The sequence below is a fragment of the Ochotona princeps genome, chromosome 1 (assembly GCF_030435755.1).
Source record: "Ochotona princeps isolate mOchPri1 chromosome 1, mOchPri1.hap1, whole genome shotgun sequence".
Lineage (NCBI taxonomy): Eukaryota > Metazoa > Chordata > Mammalia > Lagomorpha > Ochotonidae > Ochotona > Ochotona princeps.
In genome coordinates, this window is record NC_080832.1 from 73,204,383 (window position 1) to 73,218,654 (window position 14,272).

General features: G+C 45.5%; 1 protein-coding gene across 7 annotated transcripts in view; it reads left to right on the plus strand.

The window, feature by feature from the left end:
* Nucleotides 1-883: 883 nt before the first annotated feature.
* SNX14 (sorting nexin 14) overlaps nucleotides 884-14,272 on the plus strand; it is a 78,619-nt gene continuing 65,230 nt past the window's right edge. For 5 of the 7 annotated variants that reach the window (XM_004580415.3, XM_058661042.1, XM_058661044.1 and 2 more), the window contains exons 1-2: nucleotides 885-1,336; nucleotides 13,560-13,680. In XM_004580415.3, coding sequence (XP_004580472.1) covers nucleotides 1,197-1,336; nucleotides 13,560-13,680 — 261 coding nt within the window. In that variant the 5' untranslated portion in view covers nucleotides 885-1,196. Of the gene's footprint in view, nucleotides 1,337-13,559; nucleotides 13,681-14,272 lie in introns of all 7 variants that reach the window. The other 2 variants (XM_058661040.1, XM_004580417.2) reach the window with 2 other exon arrangements.

A 14,272-nucleotide genomic window follows, 5' to 3' on the forward strand; every position in this document is an offset into this window, starting at 1 on the left:
GAAGAAATAGTTTGAAGTGTGCATTAAGTTATGATCAAGGATGGCAATATCAAGGAACCTCCATGACTAGCAATAAGAACAGTACATTCCGGTAATGTGAAAATAATGCATCATTCAAGATAGTACATGTTTTTGGACTGCAACATGGAAACTTTATGAAACAATCATTTTCTTAAAAATCACTTAAGTGTTTCTTGCCATTCTGATGGGAGTACAAGATTCTAGGGAAAAGTCGACAGGCCCTGGAGCTATTTAAACTACCCAATCAGCCTCCTTAGCTCTCTGACATCGTAAGTTTCTGCATTCGTTAGTCATTGACCTCCCTAGCTGTAAAATGGTAATTTGGAAGTCATGTCAATGTGACACTGAGAGTGCATTGCGCACCGTCTAAATTTTACGACTATCACGCTGTCTTCCTGAAGTACAAAGTCCCACGGGACTGTTTGAGGCAACTTGATCTAAACTGCCATCCCGCCTCAAACAAACCCTCTTTGGGTTCCGCTTCCTGAAGTCAACCCTGCCTGGCCCGAGAACGCTCAAAAGTTTCCACCACGGGGGCCGCGGCCCAGGAACCCAGGGCTGTGTCATTCGCCGCTCTCAGAATCTTCCCTCACTCCCCCTTGCACAATAAAATCTCAAATACGTGTGTCGTCTCCCATAGGCGCCTCGCAAAGCTTAGACCTTTTCCCACCTGGAGTTGAAGGCGGTCAGGAGGCGTGGAGAGTGGCTGCGGCCGCGACTGCGCGGCCTATCCCGCCCGGGGTTGGTGTCGCCAAGACTACAGTTCCCAGGGCGCTCTGGTGCTCCCCGGGCACTGCCCAGAGCTTGCGGGGGGCTGCAGCTTTGTAGTGCTTGGACACAACCTTCTCCCTCTTCCGCAATGCAAGCGGTTGCCAGGGTGTTGGGGCTTCGCCTCGATTTCCGGACGAGACCGATGGTCGGTGGACTCGGCCTCTTCACGGAACGCTCACGCGCCAAGACGCATTGCCGGGTGACGACCTCGGGCGCGTCTTAAGGCCTGCCTTCTGCTCGGCGGCCGCGCACGCGCCACGGCAGGCGCGGGGCGGGGCCGGCTGCAGCTGACCGCGACTGTCCGCCGCCGAGCCGGCGGGGCGAGGCGGGGACGCGGAAGGTGCACAGGGGTCCCCGCGACCTCGGCCTCAGCCGGTAACGCTGCGTCAGCCCCGTCGAGGGAAATGGTGCCCTGGGTGCGCACTGTGGGGGAGAAGCTGAAGCGGCGGCTGCGGCTGGACGTAGGACGCGAGATCTGCCGCCAGTACCCGCTCTTCTGCTGCCTGCTGCTCTGCCTCAGCGCTGCCTCCCTGCTGCTCAACAGGTAACGCCGCCGCGCGGGGTGAGGCGGGGGCGCAGCGGGTGTTCCCCGAGGAAGACCCGTGCTGCTTGGTGGAGGCCGTTCCAGGGGTGTGGGACGTGGGCAGAGCGAACTCCGCAGAGAGCGGCCTCGGGAAGCCGGGCCGAGTGTCGGGGCCCGGAAGTGAGGGCTTTGGGGAGGCTTGAAGTGTCTGTCCTCTATCCCCAGCGGTCTTCCCTCAGTCCCTACCCCAGATGATTACCTTTTTCCTCATCCCCCGCCCATTTCGGTTTCGGAAAGCCCGGTCTTTTATCATTGATGCTTTTTAAATAAGTGAAACTGGCCGGCGCAGTTGGAAATGACCCTGTCAGCTGACGGAGGAGGGTTGGGGTCCTACCGCAGCAGCCTGGTGGTTGGGCGGAATCCCCTCACCTCCTGCCCAGCTTGCACAGCTTGCCAGCGCACATCCAGTGCCTGCAGCCCACCCCCCGCCCCCGCAATGAGCTGGCTAGAAAGAGACAGCCATTGATTTGTTGAAGTCACCAGGCAAAGTAGTACCTGTCTACACATCCCTCGGATAGTCCTAAAGTGGACTAATCCCAAAACAGAGCCACTGGGAAGATGAAGTCTTCTGACTTGACATTTTGAAATCACAAAGTTTTACCCCTGAGAGAAAGTTGTAGATTTGATTTTGGTATTTCAAGAAGTGGTAGCTATGCAGTGAACAGTAGAGGAGGCCTTTCCTTCTAGGTAGGCATCTGCATGTTTTCTGATTTTTTTATTTTTAAGATTTATTGATTTGACAGTCAGTTATAGAGAGAGGGGGAGGGACAGACTGGTTGTCTATCTGCTGGGTCACTCCCCAAATGGCCACAACCTCCAGAGCTGAAGTGATCCAAAGCCAGGAGCCAGGAGTTTCTTTTGAGTCTTCCGTGTGGGTTCTGGGTCCCAAGGACTTGGGCCGTCCTCCGCTGCTTTCATGGCCTATAAGCAGGGAGCTGGATGGGAAGTGGATCAGGACAAGGACTTGAGTCTGTAGGATGCCTATATCATAGGCTTGAGGATTAGCCAATTGAACCATCGTGAACTTGCTGCTAATCTTACTCTTACTTGACTGCATAGCAGCCCAGTAGGTAGCATGAAAGCAAAAGGAATTTAGTGACTTAATTTTACTCTAGATCAAACAGTTCTTGTTACTATTAAACTCAGGTTTCTTCCCTAGTGACTTTAGTTTTTGATGATCCTAGAGTTTATCTGTCTTAAATAGTGCTTGGTATTTTCTGAGAAATTGCTTTGTGAGGATAAAATGTTTGATTTTGAAGATTTATTTATTTGAAAGGCTGAGGAATACAGAGCTCTCCGTGCTCTGGTTCACTCCCCATAAGGCGGTTGCAGTCCACAGCTGGGCTGTGCTGAAGCCAGGAGACTGGAACTCAATCCAGGTCTTCCAAGGGGTGGCCAGTCCCAAGCACTTGGGCAATCCCTCCTAGGTGCATTAACAGGGAGCTAGATCAGAACAGGAGCAGCCTTAAACTCCCTGTTACAACACTAGCCTCAGAGGTGTTTGATTTTAGAAGTGTGCAAGCGGAAAATAATTACTGAGCACTTACTGTCATACAAAAGGTATCCCAAGCTAGACTAACAGGTTCTATATCAAAGAAATTTTAATGATATGATTATTAAGTTTTGTCTGGGTATTCTCACCCATATGTTTGGGAACTGGGTCAGTTTAGGTCTCTTAAAAATATTGCATCTGGTGGCTGGATTCGAGTGAAACTTACTATTTGCTTATATTTTGGGGTAGTTTTCCACATGCTACTACTATCATTAGCAAAAGTGATGTTAAACATTATGAGACATTATGAAACTGTGTGAGGGCCTGGCACAGTAGTCTAATGGCTAAAGTCCTCGCCTTGCACACACCGGGATCCCATAATGGGCACCAATTTGTGTCCTAGCGGCTGTGTTTCCCATCTGGCTCCCTGCTTGTGGCCTGGGAAAGCAGTTAAGAATGGCCATTGTGGCCACTTGGGGAGTGAATCATTGAATGGAAGATCTCCCCATCTTTTCTCCTCTCTATATATCTGACTTTCAAAAAACAAAACAAAACTAAACACAAAAACAACCCAACTGTGTTGAATGAAAGAATGACTAGGTTTGCTCCATCCAGGAAAGATCTGTTTGAAAAGTATAGAACAGAAAGTAGCTTGTGTAATGTTTTTCACTGTGTATTTGGGATACACAGTGGGATATTCTTTATGTGTGTATATTCATGTATATTCTCTGCCTCTGGAAAATAATTATGCCAGAGATCATAGTCCTTTATGGGAGTTGGGAGCACATCTGTTTGAAATTATACAGAATTATACATATAGAGATAAAAAAATATTGGGACATAGTGATGGAATTAGAAGAAATGAGAAGATATACTTAGCAAGTAAGTGAGTAGTTGCTATTTGGGTATTTTGGGAATTAATATTTAGGAATAACTTCAATTGAAAATTTCAGTTTAAAAAACTCCAGTTTAAACTGCAGTTTTGAAGATATCACTTCATGTTAAACTTACAATATACTTTCTATTGAAATTCACTTTTTCTCATTTTTCAATGTATTGAAATTCATTTTTTAATTGTAACTAATAAACTTTCAAGGAGTTATTCAATAAATGTTATTCTTGTGGTTTGAACCATGATTGCGAACCTTACTGGTGGGAAGATGAGAACATAACCTTTTGACCTTTGTAAGTGATTTGCAGGAAAGTTGAGTCACATAGTTCGTATATATCTGAACCTTTTTATGCTTTTTTGTTTTGCTTTGGTTTGGAAGCTCACTTGTTGAAGGCTCAATACTCAACTCTGGCAGTGTAAAGCCATGGGAATCTTTGGGATCCCTGACCTGGATTTAAGGTGGTTCCCGTTGGAACCCGAGTTAGTTCTTGGGAGATCCAGTCATGTTAAGTGTTTGAACCTGAATCCTGATTCTTGTTGGCACTCTGGTATGATCTCCATCGTGTCTGGCATTTATGGTGCTATTCATAAGAGATTTCTTACCACAGTCATGGTTGGTGCCAGGCTCCTGAAATTCCAGGTTTGTGAGATAAATTAACTTTTTAAAAAAATTTTATTTTTTATAATGTTTATATAATTGAGAAGGATATTTGCCCGTATGGACCACTGATTAGGGTGGGAAGAGTTGAGGAATAGGGAAAAGTGGATAACACAATTTGCTTCCAGTTTTCTTTTTCTTCTTCCTGTATCTGGCGGAAGCGGGTAGAGAGGGGGAGAAGCTGCACTCAGAATGCTAACCGCATCAGTACTGGGGAATGGGGAGGGCCACCTGATGTCATCCAAGGGTTCCCAATGTGGAGCATGCTGTGAGGGTTCTGCTCAGGTGGTTTTGATAGTTCTGAAACACTATTGATTTCATTGCTCCAAGGATGAGGAAATCCTTTTGAGGTCCATTGGCTGACATAGTCTACCTTAGAGTCTCCATTCGCCCAAATACTTGCTGTCAACACCTGTCTGGGAGAGTTGTCCAGTTTGTTCTGTCCTCCTTCCTCTGCTAAGGGACTAGAGGTCTTCTGCAGTCTCTAGTGGACTGCCATATCCCCTATGTGCATCTTGGCCTGCTGTATGATGCACCATCTTCAGCAAGTGAGGAGGTCCAGTTCTGACACATGCATGCTGTGGTCAGACCACAGATCCTGCCGTTCTGCCTGTGGTCAGAATTCTGAGCCCAGCAGTTCAGTTGGGGGTGTTCTCCAAAGAAACCTCATCTGAGGTGGCACTAGACCTGACTCCTGTGTGTGCTAGCCAGTATGTGGTCCAGCTTAGTCTGTCACCTACACCAGCCGATGCACATACTGGTGGTTGCAGTTGCTGGGTTAGTTCTGTCTCCAGCTCAATCTCTTATGCAAACCAATGGATGCTACAGCTCAACCTAAACTTGTCCACTACATGCTCAGTCCTCATGTACACCAGTGGGGACTGCAGGCTAGTCTGGGTGACCCCCGATAACTCCCACCAGACTGGATCCCCTATCCCTGGTTCCTGTGCATGCCAGTATGTGCAGTAGACTGGTCTGGTCTATCCTGTATCCAATTCAGCTTTTATATACAGCAAAGGGTGCTGCAGCCTAGCTTAGCCAAAGTGACCCCACTATTCAGTCCACACTTATGTTGGTGGTTACTACTACCTGTACAGCCAGGTCCACCCTGCAGCCTTGGTTCTTACACTCACCAGTGGAATGCAGCCAGCAAAGCAGTGCCCACGGTTTCCCTACTGGGCCCACTCCCAGCCCTGAGTCTTGTACTCTCCAGGTAGTTCTGCAGTCTAGCTTGACAGGACTTGATCCCATTCCCAGCACTTGCCAGCTAATGCTGTGGCAAAGCCCGACCATCCCACACTTATTCTGGCTCACCCATGTGGCTAGCCCATCCTGCCTCTCCCACTAACCCAGCTCACATGCAGGCCAGTGGGTGTTGTAGCCCTGCCTAACCTGGTCTGCCCCTGGTTCCAGTTATCATGTAACAAGTGGGAGCAGTGGCTCAGCAGGGGAGTTCTCGCTGCCCCCTACTGGGCTCACCTCCCTCTCCTAGGGTCTCACTTGTGCTGGTGGGTCCTGTGACCCAGTCTCGCATGGCCTGATTCTCCTGGCCCGGCCTGCCCCAGTTCCAGCTCATGCTGGCAAGTGCTGTAACCTATCCCAGTCCAGGCAACCCCTAGTCCAGGTCCTAAGGTGAACTGACAGGTGTTATGACTCAATCTGGCCTATCCTTCACGCTGCCCTGGTTTTCACTACTGCCGGTGAGTATTATTATGAGCAGGTATTGCCTGGTTTGCCCCCAGACCTTACCAATGTGTATGCCAACGGGTACTGTAACCTGGCCCAGTCTGGGATGCTCCCAGTCTTGATTCTTGAGCTAAGCTATAGGACTGTGTCCTGATAGAAGTTCACAGAGGTCCTCTGTCAGTTTACCTCCCCATGGCAAATCTTGTGGATTCTTGGCCCAGCCTGATGTTGCCCACCTCCTGTCTTGGCAGGAGCAATTTCCTTGCCTAACTGGCCTACCACCATTCTGGCTCTTACTATTGGGTACTACAGGCCAGCCTTGCCTAGTCCACCCCCAGCCAGACCCAGCTCTTGTGTGGCTCAGTGGGTGCTGAGACCTAGCCCAGCCCATCCTACACCAACCTGGCTATTACAAGCTCAAGTGGGTGCTGGAGCCCAGAACCAGTCTGGTGCACCCCAGACCCAGTCCATACTCATGCCAAGGTATATTGCAGCCATGTCCGGCCCATTTTGCCACCATTATTACAGTTCTCGTGCTCACCAGTGGGTACCACAACCGAGCTGGGATGTACCAACCAGACCTACTCCTAGTTATAGTTCTTAGGTGTACTGATGGTTGTTTTGACCGAGGCTGGCATAGCCTAATCCCATCTTGGCCTTTGCCATCAGATCCTGTAGCCTGGCCTGTCTCTGGCTGCCCCCAGTCCCAACTCTGGCTGTTGGATGCTGCCTAGCCCTTCCCAGTCTGCTCCCGTCCATGGCTTTTATGGTGTAATAACATCACCCAGCATGGCCCACACTGCATCCTGTCTCCTGCACTTGCCCATGTGCTAACATTTGGCCCTACCTTGCCTATTCCGCGCCTGCAGGACTAGTCCATACACTTGCTGACTAGTGAAGCAGCCTTGCCTGGCCTGACTGACCCAGCACTGACTCATGTGCTCACCATGTGTAAGTTATGTCCCACCAGGCCTACTTCCAGACCCAGATCTCACACATGCCAGCAAGTGCTAGACCCTTACCTGGCATAGGCTGCTCCTTCCATCTCGGACTTTTTTTGTGCTGCTGGATGTGTGGCCTGATCCTCCCCACACCCTATTCTTGGGTGTGTTTGCATGTGCTGCAACCTGGATCAGTCCAACCTGTTCCCAACCCCTGTACCCATGAGTGCTGGTGCCTAGTTCCATGGTCATGCCTAGCTCAGCCAGTTACCACCCTCAACTTTTGAGCAAACCAGCAGATGTAGTCCCATAGAGGTGAGCCCACATATCCCCACAGAATCTGCCCCTAGACCTTGTTTTCTTACATGCTGGATAGTGTCATGGCCCAACCTAACATTATGTATCCCTTGTTTCAGCACTCACTGACGGGGACTATGGTCTAACTCTGGCAGGTAGGTCCCCCAGTCCTAGCTTTAGTGTATGCCAGTGGGTGGTGGTAGGTGGTATTCGATGCTATGTAGCCCAGCTCAGGTCTCTCATGTGAGTGGGTGCATCAGTCTGATCCAGAAAGTTCCTCCACTTTCGCTCCTCCAAACCTCTTGGACTCAGCCCCCTCACTCCCCTGAAAGTACGATGACCTTGTCATTGGAGGTGCCGCAGAAGTCATTCTTCATCTGCAGCATACTCCCTCAGTGATCCTGCCTCCCGCACATCTCCAGACCTGCTTCCCTTAGCAATCCATGGAACCTCCTGCCTGTGAGAGTGCAGATCTCTAAGCCCAGTCTCTGTTGATGTGCTATGCTGGCCTGGAGCCCTGTCTGCTTACCTGGGTCCTACACACAATCATCACGCGTCCCCAGACCCTGGCTGCTGATGCGCTGGAATCTGTCCTCCACATATCATTAAAAAAAAAAGTAGGCCAATGCTCTCAACACAGGTATAGTTAAGGTAAATTTGGCATTAACCAGGACCAGAATGCCTGCCAGTGTAACACTTGCCTAGATACAATGCACCCGAGGCAGTTCTTTACAGCTGGGGATCTCCTAGTTTTTGAAACTTCTGATTTTTTTTTTTTTTGAAGAAATTGTGCTCTTTGTTTTGTATGCACTCTGATGTGTTTGTATGTGTCTTGACTGCGAGGCTAAAGTGGGCTCCACTATTGATTTTGAGCAAACCAGTTCTTTCTGGATCTTGTTGATGCTTTCCTTATGGTGTCATATTTTTGTTTTTGTTGTTAAACACCAGCCTTCATATTTACATAGATGAGGAGTTAGATCTATAGGCTCAATTTGATCTAGTTTTAGGTCAGGGGGTGTTGTATAGGAATAGTTCAGTGATGCTGTGGCTCATATTAGGGGGTATATTACATAGGGATTCCCTACTTTTTTGTGGATTTAGAAAGTATGGCTGATAACTTGCTCAACAAGTTATTGTTGGATTTACCATTTATCAATATTGTCTTTTTTAAAAAGACTTATTCATTTTTATTGCAAAGTTGAATATATACAGAGAGGAGGAGAGACAGAAATATCTTCCATCCGATGATTCACTTCCCAAGTGACCGCAACAGCTGGTGCTGCTCTAATCTGAAGCCAGGAAACCAGATCTGCTTCTGGGTGTCCCCACGCAGGTGCAGGTTCCCAAGGCTTTGGGTCTTCATCGACTACATTCCCAGGCCACAAGCAGGGAGCTGGATGGGAAGTGGGGCTGCTGGGATTATAACCAGTGCCTTTAGGGGATCCTGGTGCTTTCAAGGTGAGGACTTCTTTAGCCGCTAGGCCATGGCGCTGGGCCCCAATTTTGTCTTAATCAGTTACTTTGTTAAAGGTTGCATTATGGTTATTCTTTAATTCCTTCATGCCTTCTATGTGCTTTATTTGATGATTTTTGGTAGAATTGCTATACTCCACCTATTAGATCTGTTTATGAAATGTCAAATCAAGGCAGCTCCAGAGGTCTCCCACTAGGGGAATACTTAGTGAAGCTGCACAGACTAAACTTGAGCCTATGAGAGTTGGAGCATGGGCCATAACCCATGCTCTTGCAAGTTCATATTTGGCCCTTGTGTGTTCCTAAAGCTGGTCATGGAACTTTGGAATTTAGTTCTTGTTCTGCTTTTTGTCTTGCTTTGATCCATTTGTTCCTTTTTAGTTCCGTATCTCCCACTTTTGGGATGGAAATGTATACCCTGTGCCTCTTCTGGCATTGTATCTTGGACATATGTATCTGTGATTTTTTATAGGCTTGTAATAGCAGTTTGCTTTGAGTCTCAGATGAGACATTGGACTTGAATTTTGAGCAGTGCTGACCTAATAAGGCTTTTGAACTTTTGAGAATAAAATGAATGCATTTTGCAATGTGAGGTGGACATGAAGTTTTGGGGGCAGGAGATGTAATGTTAGAGTATTAACTGGAGTGCCTTACAAAGGTCTGGGTATTAAAAAGCTTGGTCCCTAAAGACCTGTGTTAATTCTACTGCGGTGTTTAGGGATCAAGCCTTAGGGAAGTGACTGGATTGGATTAGGTTGTTAGAGTGCAGCCTTGTTATTGAATTCATGGAGGTTTTGTAAAGAGGGACGTAGATCCCTGTGCCTGCTCACCAGGTGATCACTCCTCCCACTCTGCTGCTGTCATCCTGTGACACATGAAATGGCTGAATCAATGAGGCCTACTTCACTGAACCTCCATAACTGTGAGCTGGGATAAATATCTGTTTTATAAGTAGCTTCTTTGAAGTATTTGTTATACTGATGAAAAACTGATGAATTCAAGTGACATAAGTAGCTCATTTCTTCCTACCTTCTTTTAATGCAGTTTATTTATTTTTTAAAGACTTATTTTTTTATTTTAATAAAAAGATTTACAGAGAGAAGGAGAGGCAGAGAGATAGATCTTCCACCCCCCTGTTTCACTCCTCAAGTGGCCGCAATGACTGGAACTGAGTCATTCTGAAGCCGGGAGCCAAGGAACCTCTTCTGGGTCTTTAATGTGGGTGCAGGATCCTAAGGACTTGGCCCATCCTTTGCTGCTTTTCCAAGCCATAAATAGGGAGCTGGAAGAGGAGTGGAGCAGCCGGAACATGAACTGGCATCCATGTGGGATCCAGGTGACAGGTGGAGGATTAGTCAGATGAGCCATTGCACTGGACCCTAATGCATGTTTTCTTACTGTTATAATAAAAAGCAGGCACTGTGGTCTCTCACATGGCTTCCTTACCTCTGTGAAGGTGGCCTGGTGTGTAAATAGCTGTTCAGGTCAATATCCTTGTGAGAAGACAATTGCTGGAGTTTTGTAATTAGCTGTCATCTTGTTCGACCTTTGGCTTTTTTTTTTTTAAGATTTATTTATTCATTTTTTTAAATTTATTTTTATTGCAAAGTCATGTGTGTGTGTATATATATATATATATATATATATATATATATAGAGAGAGAGAGAGAGAGAGAGAGAGAGAGAGAGAGAGAAGGAGAGACAGAGAGGAAGATCTTCCGTCCGATGATTCACTCCCAAAGCAACCACAACAGCCAGAACTGCGCTGATCCAAAGCCAGGAGCCAGGGGCTCTTCCAGATCTTCCACCCGGGGAAGACTCCTAAGGCTTTGGGCATCCTCGACTGCTCTCCCAGGCCACAAGCAGGGAGCTGGATGGGAAGTGGAGCTGCGGGGATTAGAACCGGTGCCCATATGGGATCCCAGTGTGTGCAAGGCCAGAATTTAGCCATTAGGCTACTATGCCAGGCCCAGTCTTTTATTCTTTAACAAATTTTGGTCAATATACATTCTTTCTTTTTTTTTTTTAAAGATTTATTTTTATTACAAAGCCAGATATACAGAGAGGAGGAGAGACAGAGAGGAAGATCCTCCGTCCGATGATTCACTCCCCAAGTGAGCCGCAACGGGCCGGTGCACGCCGATCTGATGCTGGGTACCAGGAACTTCTTCCAGGTCTCCCACGCGGGTGCAGTGTCCCAATGCATTGGGCCATCCTCAACTGCTTTCCCAGGCCACAAGCAGGGAGCTGGATGGGAAGTGGAGCTGCCAGGATTAGAACTGGTGCCCATATAGGATCCCGGGGCATTCAAGGCGAGGACTTTCGTTGCTAGGCCACACCTCCGGGCCCAAAATACATTCTTTCTTGCTGTCAGTAATGGAGTTACATGGAAGTGAACAAATAATGAGTGTATTGTGTCTTTATATATTAAAAAACACAGAATTGTTTTCTTTGTAAGAATACATCAAGAGGGGAGAATCAAGATGGCGGAATAGGGGGGTGTACAGTAGCTGTGAAATGGAGACTAACATCCAGTTATGAGGATGCAATGTGGTATGCAGTTCTGCTTCCAGACAAGGATGGACTTACAATGAAACTGTTTACTATATCTTGACAACAGGGTTCTGGACTCTCTGCAATTGTCCAAGCCCGCAATGATGGACATATGACTGAGTATGAAGAACTATATGTTAGTAATGATATAGAGGAACTTGGTTGGGGGGAGGGAATTGGGGAGGGGATAAGGGAATATGGAGCTGTATCAGAAAATGTTAGCAATAATAAAATATTAAAAAAATACATTAAGAGTAATGTGAATAGTAGTTGCTTTAAAGGATTTATTTATTTTTATTGGAAAGACAGATACACATAGAGAAGAGACAGAGAGGACAATTCTCCGTGTACTGTTTCATTCTCCAAGTGGCCACAATGGAGAATCAGTGCAGAGCTGAGCTGATCCTGAGCCAGGAGCCAGCAGCCTCCCCTGGGTGTCTCACGTGGGTGCAGGGTCCCAAGGCTCTGGTCTGTCCTTGACTGCTTTCCCAGAACACAAGTAAGGAGCTGGATGGGAAATAGTGCTGCCAGAACACAAACTGATGCCCACACGGGATCCTGACCCGTGCAAGGCAAAGACTCCAGCTGCTAGGCTACTGCACTGGGCTCTTTTTTTTCCTCTCACTCTACAATATAGAATTAAATATCTCTTCCGTGACCAGGTGAATTGCCATTTTCTTAAATTTGGACCAATTTCTGGCGAGTTTCCAGTGTCATGAAATACTTTCTTTAATGTGAAGGTTTATGCCTGCATCACTTCCTCTGATGCGTTTTCATGCTTTTATCACAGCTGCTTTCCTTATTGACGTTAATAAATTCCCTTCCTGAAGCTCCTTTGTCTGCATGTAGTCATGCTCTCAAACTGCAGCTGTGTCATCTCCCCCAGTCAACTCTTTCTTCTGTATTTTTACGTTTGATTGGAATTTGTTTCCCAGAAGTATTACTGCTCATTTCTTTTTCTTCCATGTTTGTGAACCAGTTTCCTCTTTAAACAATCACTTTTTGTAGGATAACATGTGGGTGTATTGGGAGGAGAGAGAAGGAACACAGCTCCGCACTTTCCTGTCTCTGTGTGAACTGACCAATGATAAATATGTCATTAATCTGATCACTGACAGAAGTGAAGTGATAGGTATTGATCATAGTGTGCATCTTGTTTATAACTGTAACTTGTGAACTGAAAAGCTGGTAGTAAAGTTTGTGCTTTATACAGTTACTCTCAGTTGAGTACACTTTGGTTATTGGAACTTGAACAGTGTTACCTGTGACTGAGTTGTTTAATAAAATTGTAACTGAAATTTGTGCATGTCAGAGCTGTGCAGTAAGTGGACTGCCTATATTGAGAGAGATTAATATAATATATGACACTATGTCATCTGGCTTCTGCTTGCTATTTTAGATTTATATGCTAATTTTCCTTTCAGCTATGCTTAGATATTAGTCCACAAGGTTCTTAACACTTTGAATTTTTCTACCTCTTTCCTAATCCCCAATCTTCCTATCTTTCTCTCTACCATTGCTTGACTCCTACCTGTTTAAGTTTGTCTACAGTAATTGCCTTTTCTGAACAAAAAAAAAAAAAAAAAAAACACTTTTCTGTCTGGTGAAATTTGAGTGATGAACCTCTACTATTCCTGTGTCATGCTTATATTTCATGGCATGACATCAAATTGCATGATCACATTATGTTATGCTCATTTACATACCTACTGCTACTGGTATTTTTTATTGCAAATAGAGACTATTAGATGGTGTTTTTTCATGCAAATAGAAACTATGGTAGTACTAGTTCTTCCTGTAGCTACAGAACTTAGCATTATATAGAAGAAAATAAGCACTTGGTATAACTTTCTATTTTAACGAAAAATAATCAGAATTATGGTGAGGTTTGGACCATACCCTTAGAAGATATTCCCGAAGAATGTAATCATAATGTAGTTAAAGTGATAACATGGGTATAAAATTCTGAGTTATTGAGAATTTACACTTTAAATACAACATACATTGGGCAGCATAGATTTTAATTCTTATGTTAGTACATTATAGTGACTTCACTATTGGAGTATTACTTCAGTTGATGTAAATGTAGCCTAAGAATTTTTAATTTGATCTAATAAAAACAAATATTGGTTAAATTCATACATTAGTGTTATGTATTTTTTTGTTTTAATTTTTTAAAATTTATTTTTAAGGTATCTTCATGTTTTAATGATCTTCTGGTCATTTGTTGCTGGATTTGTCACATTCTACTGCTCCTTGGGACCTGATTCTCTCTTACCAAATATATTCTTCACAATAAAATACAAACCCAAGGTAAAATTGTGTTCTTATTTTACTTTTAAAGATTTACTCACTTGAAAGGCAGAATGACAAAAAGATAGAGACATTATAGGTAGCTTCAGTGGCTGGGGTTGGGCAAGCTAAAGCCAGGAGCCAGGCATTTCATGTGAGTCTCCCACAGGGAAATATATATATTCAGGAAATTGGGATCCAGTATTAGAGTGTCTTAACTTCAAGTGCAGTGAATTAAAACAGAAGTTCTTAAACTAGTTGAATAGGAAAATCTTTTGAAAACTTAAAAAATATACTTATGTGCACAGCATCAGATTTGTAGTGAATAATTCTGAGTTCTAACCATGTTAAGCTTTCGGTGGCAGGTGTTTGGTCTGGTGGTTAAGATGCTGGTTAGGATGCCTGTGTCAGAGTGCTTGGATTCAGTTTCAGTCTCTTGCTTCTGACTCCAGCGTTTAGCAGGGGCAGACCTTGTGAGACAGTGCTGATGGTTGGGTTCCTGTCATGCATGCTGATCAGGATTGAGGCTCTTCTCAGCCCAGCTCCATTCTAGCCACGGAAGGCATTTTGTGATGTGAAACAACAGATGACAGCTCTCTCTCATTCTTAAATT